At 27.3% G+C, this 7,585-nt stretch overlaps 1 protein-coding gene across 1 annotated transcript in view; it reads right to left on the bottom strand.

The window, feature by feature from the left end:
* Positions 1 to 551: 551 nt before the first annotated feature.
* LOC107454884 (WD repeat domain 79) overlaps positions 552 to 7,585 on the bottom strand; it is a 32,026-nt gene continuing 24,992 nt past the window's right edge. Inside the window, exons 9-10 of the mRNA XM_016072224.4 lie at positions 4,008 to 4,163; positions 552 to 770 (exon numbers count right to left, since the gene is read on the bottom strand). Of these exons, the coding sequence (XP_015927710.2) occupies positions 617 to 770; positions 4,008 to 4,163 (310 nt within the window). The 3' untranslated portion in view covers positions 552 to 616. The remainder of the gene's footprint in view (positions 771 to 4,007; positions 4,164 to 7,585) is intronic.

The following is a 7,585-nucleotide window of genomic DNA, read 5'->3' on the forward strand; positions in this document are numbered from 1 at the left end:
CCACTCTAATTGTGAAGAAAAGATAAAATCATTCTAAAATTTCTACTGAAAANTCTGCAGAAAAGGTATGTTCTATGCAGGGTATTCTGCAGAAAAGAAAACCAAATGTTTTACTTTATTATTCTTTCCTTATTATCAAATGAGAATAGAAAAATAACAAGCATTTTTTCCACTCTAATTCTGAAGAAAAATTAAAATCATTCTAAAATTTCTGATGAAAAGAAAACAAATCTTTTTTACTTCATTATTCTTTATTTTTCATTATTATTAACCGAGACTAAAAAAAACCACAAGCATTTTTTGCCACTCCGATGCACGAGAAAGGCAACTTTTAAATATAATTCTGAAGCAAAGATAAAACTTTCCTAAATTTCTGCAGAAAAAACATCCAAATTTTTTTACTTCCCAAAAGAAAAATCTTTCTACAAGAATTTGGCAACGTTCTGCGACAATGTCGCCGTGATTCTGCATAGGGGATTTTATGTTTCTCATCAAAATAAACTAAAATTACGTACATTGAAAATGCAATGCAGGAGAAAGAGCTACACATATAGAAAAGAAATTTTTATTAATTGTTAAAAACAAACTAATTAAAGAAGATTGAAATAACTACTAATTAAGAATTTTTTCCTATCCACCAGAGCCGCAGAGAATTGTCTGATTTTTCAGTTTTAGATGCAAACATGTCATCATCCTCATCACCTGGAAGGAGTGGAGGGACCTTCCTCTGACCAGACGATGAACAAAGGAGTGGAAATGTAGGATTTATACTGAAAAAGAAAACATATTCGATCACTTAAAAATATTACACATCCTTGTATTTAAAGGTATACATAAGTTTTAAGGGCCTTTAAATATTTATTTACACTAAAAGAATTACTTCGTACAAACTTTAACCCCTTAACAGTGACATATATTTCAGAAAAATGTTTAAAAAAATTTTAACTGTTTCATTTTGCTCTTTATATTATTATAAAAGTTAGAAAATGGTTTTTTATTACAAAAACAAAATTTTTAATGCAATGACTACCGTATTTATAATTTTTACATACACATGAAACATTTTTACATACACAATTAGAGCAAATGAAACAATATTTTGAATCTAAATATAACATAACTAGTGTAATATAATATAAAAACACAACAATATGATTTTCAATACATAAATTTTACAAATCTGATATATCCCAAAACACGGTACTGCACACAAGCCCATATCCCACTCTTTGCCCTCGACGGAAGTTGCAATCGGTGAAAAACTAGGACTACTAATGCCATCTATTAGGAAAATTTTGAATTAAGTATCCTAAAGTAGAAACTAACTCAGCTCGGGCTTCACAAAATAGAAACATTTTAAATTGAAAATTTAAATTTAAAATTTTTCTCCTCCCCGAAGTGAGTTCGGGCATCACAAATTTTGCAAGTCGTAGTTGCCCGAACTAGATTCGGGCAACATTGGTAAGGGGTTAAACATACGGAAGAGAAACATACCAATAATATCTTATTTTCATCTCAAAATGTCTAATATAAATCGAAGAACTTGATTTGAAACCCATAGAAAAAAATGTATCCTAGAAACATAGCAATTTAGCAAAAATTAATATGCCGATATCTTATTAAAATTTAGCACGCTTTTGCAAATAGAATCATCGCTTTATTAAATCATTTAACAATGGATTTAAATTTTTTTTTTAATTTTTGGCACAAAAAAATTTATTTAAAATTAAATTATAATGTTATTAAAACTGTTGTGATTAGATTATGTTGTATTGTGATTGTATTATGCTGTGACTGCTTTATAAAATTAATTGCACTTTAAGAAAAAAAATTGCACAATGTCTAGTCAATTTATTTCTAGAAGTAGTATTCAATCTTGCTATAAGATCTGTGCATTCATTTTTCAAAAACAGTTATAACAGATTGCAATAAAGGAATTCTGAGAAAACTCTATTTTCCTCAAATGGAAAAAGCTTATAAAAGACCTAAAGATTTCTTGCCCTTACAATTTTATTCCCCCCCCCTCCCCAAAAAAAAAGAAATTTTAAAACATGTGTAACTTAAATTATTTAAAAGAAATATATTGTTATAAAATAAGAAAATTATCAAAGGACATAATTTACCCTACTCAAAAGTAAACATCATTATTGTGCTAAATATACAATTAATGATCATGTTAAAAATGTTTTAAAAATACCTAAAGAGCATTTCATTGTTTTGCAATATTGAAAAGAAATTTCACTAATTAAGATTTAACTGCACATTAGCATAATTAAAGAAGAAAAAAATAATTTAATAAAACTATTCAATAAACGAATTCAAAGAATCACGAAAATGAAACAAAGATTATTTAATCAACTTTGTTGTGAAAAAAAACTCCATTTAAACTGCTGCTGTTTACAAAAGAATTTGCAAATTTATATAATTATCTTATTTGTGAATTTATATAGATACTGAATTTATTATAAACTAATTTTTACTGTCTGAATGATATTTTGAGATTTGTGTTTTCTAGCAATTAATACAATTCAGAGTAACCAGAATATACATATGACGGATTGAAGGCTTAGCTGATTACATTTAGAAATGTTTATCTGTAAAACATAAATAAAATATTTAGTATTAGTTAGAACAGTAAGGCATGTTGATTCTCTTAATGTGATCAAGAGAGGAAAAAAACCTTTGTGAAATCATTTGTTATGGTTTGGATATTATGCATGATACAAGTACAGGGTACACAGCCAAATCCTTCAACCAAAAATAAGCACCTTTTTAAGTACTTTTTAAGAACTATATACATTAACAAAATGAAAGATAATTTTCAAAGACTTCACATGATCATAACAAAATAACTAGTTTCTGACAAAGAACTCCTTTCTTGATTATATTAGCAAGGATAAAAAGTTCGAGACATTTTTCGGTTCGATTTCAGAGGGTGGAAAAGGAAGCCTGGAATTGAGAATATCTTGCAAAATGAAACAGAGTTGCACCACAAGAGTGCAAGAATCTCACCGAACCCAGCTCAGTAGACGCACATGCGGACTCGCAAGTATTTAATCAAACTTGTAAAATGATTGGTGTTTTTATGCGCTATGAATCAACAGTACACCAAAATTGATAGTAGTTGAATGAATTGAGAATAATGTTGAATAGAACAAAGTGAAAAGCACGCTTTTGTATAATACGTGGAGAAAATCGATATGGTAAAGAAAGAAAAAAAATCTCATTTTTGTAAAGGCAAAATTAAGCACTTTTTCAAAACACCCCATGAAAAAAGTAGCTTTAAGGGTTTTTAAGAAAGGAAAATCAAAAATAAGCACTTTTAAAAACACTACGCACCATGAAGTAGTGTCTTAAAACTAAACAGATAATAACACCCCTGAAACAAATAATTAAATTTCAATCCGAAGTTAGCTCTTAAATTATTTCAAAGTTTCAACATATAGTTCCTGGCCAAATTATTAGACGCACTATAAGATTCCATGTAAAATCTTAATTATCAGGTGATACTATACAGCTGTATTGCTTCTACGTGACTGAAACCGGTTTGCCGTTGTTTATGTTCGGGTTTTAATTGGTTAACATTGTAATGCAATCAGTTAAAAATAAATACAAACAGGGAGTATATAAAAAATCTCTTGAATAAACACCCATTACATGTATGTTTAAATATAAAAGTATTGCCTATAAACTAGTGCATATCATGTAGTTATTAAAAAACTACAGTGTGTCTAATAATTTGATCAAAATATTATAATATATTAATATAATACCTGATATAATAAATATTCCATATTTATATAATATATCCTCGAATTTATACTCTATATATCACCTAATTTATTTCATTGATACTCAAACGTAAACAAGTGCAAACAGTCTCGTAAAAACAATAAAGCTGTATAGAGTATCACCTGATAATTAAGATTTTACATGGAATCTTAGAGTGGGTCTAATAATTTGACCAGAGACTATATATTGGGGAGAGAGAGAAAAGAAAAAGATACCTAATTCCATTGACACAATCATTGTGAGCAAGAAAGAACTGTGTTGGTTCTAGAACAGAGAAATCCTGCGAGAAAGTTTCAGTGTTAGCCTCTTTCCATGTATCCCATACACTTATCACACCATTAGTGTTCCCAGATACGACATAACGACCATCCCTATAACAGAATTTCAACATACCATTCAATACATTATATAACACAACAACATTTAATTATTTATCATTTTAATTTTTAAATAATAAGTTATGAGCAAAAAGAACAAATAATTTTTAAAATATTAATGAAAACTAGCAGATAAACATTGAAGTCGACTGTAGAACTAAGGAAATTAAAAATACAAATCGAAAAAAAGCGAGAAATGTTCAGTAATGAATTTTGCTTTTTTTCAGCTCATTCCAGAAAATTTAAGTAATTTTTTAAAAAAATTAAACACTTTGTTATGAATTTATTTTTTGACTCATTGTTTCTTTTTTATCTGATGTATCTTGGTTACATTTAAATTTTGATGAATTTTTGACATGAACTAATATTAAATTGCAAAAATGTTAGGTATATTCCAGAGATGATAAACCTTTTTTGATTAGTTTGTCAGCTAAACTACAGGTGATTATTAAGTGCCCAACGTAACACTTGATATATTTCTTTTTTATTAATAATCTTATAACAACTGCTTTGATTTTAGAACTATAAAATTACATTGTGAAACTTTTTCTGCTATTTAGTTATTTTAAAAGGATATCGAATAAACAGTATTATAAAAACACATCAATTTAATATTAAGTATCTTAAATGGTTTGCAGTAAGTGATAAAATAAAATTAACGTTCTTATTGTTACATATTTTTAATTTCTTATAACAGATTTGCCACTCAAATCTGGAGAAAAAAAAAAGTCCCTGTGTTTTCCCTGTACATATTATACACAATATATAGTAAGAGGAAACACAACAATCACTGTGCTCTTGTCTGAGCCATAGTGATCTAACTATACTAGTTTTAAATGATGGAAAAACTTAGAGAAAAGAGGCACAGAAGAACATATTTAAAACAAATAATGCTATATTAAATTATATAGTTTAGTACAGCTGAAATATCATCTTTAAATATGCTATAGATTGCACTTTTAGTGGTTACCCTTTTTAAAAAGATGGAAAAAATATCTTCGCAGTTTGTAAAGAAAAACTTAAAATTCATTGCATTTTTCCTGTTATTTTAGGTGATTTTCCAGGTTTCCCCCCTGAGGAGTGGCAACACTGTATTATAAGAAAAAAATCAATATAACAATACAATTCAAAATCTAATGTTAAATGCATTATTTATTTGCTTAAAAAATGGCACTATCTTTAAAATGCTTCATTAAATAAGCATTTAATTTTTCAAAATACATTCATCCCTGTAATTACACACATTTAATTCCAAAAGAGAAATTGTAGGTGAATCTTATCAGCCACATCGTTTACATTTGGGTCTTTAACAACCACAAGATTCAAGGTGGTTTCTTACAATTGATTAAATGAAATTCCTTTATGAGAACACTCGCAAACAAGCGAATGAAGACTCAAACGTTGTGCAAATTTACTTAAAAATGTTTTTGCTTTAGTAATTTTGAAGTAAAAGTCAATTTCTAATACAATATGGACTTTCATAAAAGAGAGATAGAAATCATTTTGGAAAATCGGGGTTACCACTCATATCAAATCTGGAAAAAACAATTCCCTGTGTTTTCCCAAGTGTGTCTCATAATATTATACACAAAATATTACGTCCCTGTGTTTTCTATATTAAACACAATATATTAAGAGGAAACACACAATCACTGAAGCTCCAGTACGAGCTGTATGGGACAAACTATACTAGTTATAATTGTTGAAAAAACTTCGAGAAAAAAGAAACAGCTGGACATACTTAAAACAAATATTGCTATAGTAAATAAAATAGTTTAATATAACTGAAATATCATCCCCTTAAATATCCCATAGATTGCACTTTGAGTGGTTATTATTTTTTTAAATTACGAAAATAAGAGACAAAATTACCTGTATTTTCCCAGTTTCTAACGAAAAACTCAAATTTCCTTGCATTTCTCCTGTTATATTAGGTGATTTTTAAATTCCCTGTATTTTCCAGGCTTCTTTTTTTTTATTCTCCCTGTGGAGCGAACCCTGAAAATTATATACCTTCTAAAATTGCATTTATTTCTGAATCTATATTTAATGGCCGTTAATATTAGGATTTTTTTTTTTAAATGTTGTTTTCATTGAAGGTTAGAACCTACTGACACATGCGACAAGTCTGTCATCTCTGGTCTAAACTATTTAGAAAATAGTTGTACCATACAAAATACAAGACAAATTTTCAGTTACAAATGATCTACCATTTTATATATTCTTCTAACACTTGTGTTCATTTCTGTTGAAACTTCAATTCATAACATTAATATTCAAAATTGCAATGCATTATTTAAACAGAAAATAATTTTAAAAATGCATCCTGTTTACAAAAAATATTTCTAGCGTTATATTTTATTTTGTAAAATTCTAGTCCAAACTGCAATTTTAAAAAAAAATGGGAGAGAACTTACAATTAGTACATTATTTAATAACTATTTTAAAAATGAATAGTGTTAATGGTAAAAGGTGCTACACGACATATTAGTGAATTCGGTAACATTTTCAGAACATAGAATAGCAAAAAGTTTTTTACAGAAGATCTTCCGAAATTAAAAGCCATTTTATAGAAAGGCATGTAATTATGAAATTTTTAAAAAAAATTATGTTTATATACATTCAATGAGCAGAAAATGATTTCAGACTAAAAATTTTAACATTATTAAAGTATTCTTTGGTAAGTGGTTTCACTAATCTCTTAAAATGCAAGTTCTTAAAAACAAGAATGTTTAAACAATTTCTATACTGATTAACTGTTACATACCTTTTAAGAGGCAATAGAGCAGGTTCTTTTTTTACTTATTATTTTTATTTAGAAAAACTGATTTATCAAATAGGGTGAAAAGCCACAGATGGGAAATTTTTTGGTGGTTCACAATAGGTTTGTGTTACATTCATTCAAAGCGTAGCATTAATTGTTATTTGATTTTTGTGAATTTTGTGAAAATTACCTAAAGTCTAAATTTATAGTCTGGACTCTTTGTTAATAACATTTCATTTTTAAATATCAATTACAGTTTACTTCATTATTTTCCTCAAAAATGAAAGCTTATAAAGATATACAAAAATTCTATAAAATTTTAAAAATGTAAACATTTGATTAAAAATGCAAAAGATTTTTCTTAAAATTAATATCATTTAGTAGTACATTTATTACTGAGAGACGATGGGCATAAATATGAATAAGTATTCAAATTATTCTTTTTCCGATATCAAATGTTAAAAAAGTACACTTTGATTGAAAACATCACATAGTTATGAAGTTTATTTTATAACTAATATCATTTAGCAGTAACCTAGGTACTGAGTAATATATTGTTTCTTTTTTCTTATCTCAACATGTTTTCTACGAGGAAAAAAGATAAATAAGTAAATAAATATAAATATTTTCTGCCAATTCTTTATATATATAT

Source organism: Parasteatoda tepidariorum, chromosome 8 (genome assembly GCF_043381705.1).
Source record: "Parasteatoda tepidariorum isolate YZ-2023 chromosome 8, CAS_Ptep_4.0, whole genome shotgun sequence".
In the NCBI taxonomy this organism is placed as follows: domain Eukaryota; kingdom Metazoa; phylum Arthropoda; class Arachnida; order Araneae; family Theridiidae; genus Parasteatoda; species Parasteatoda tepidariorum.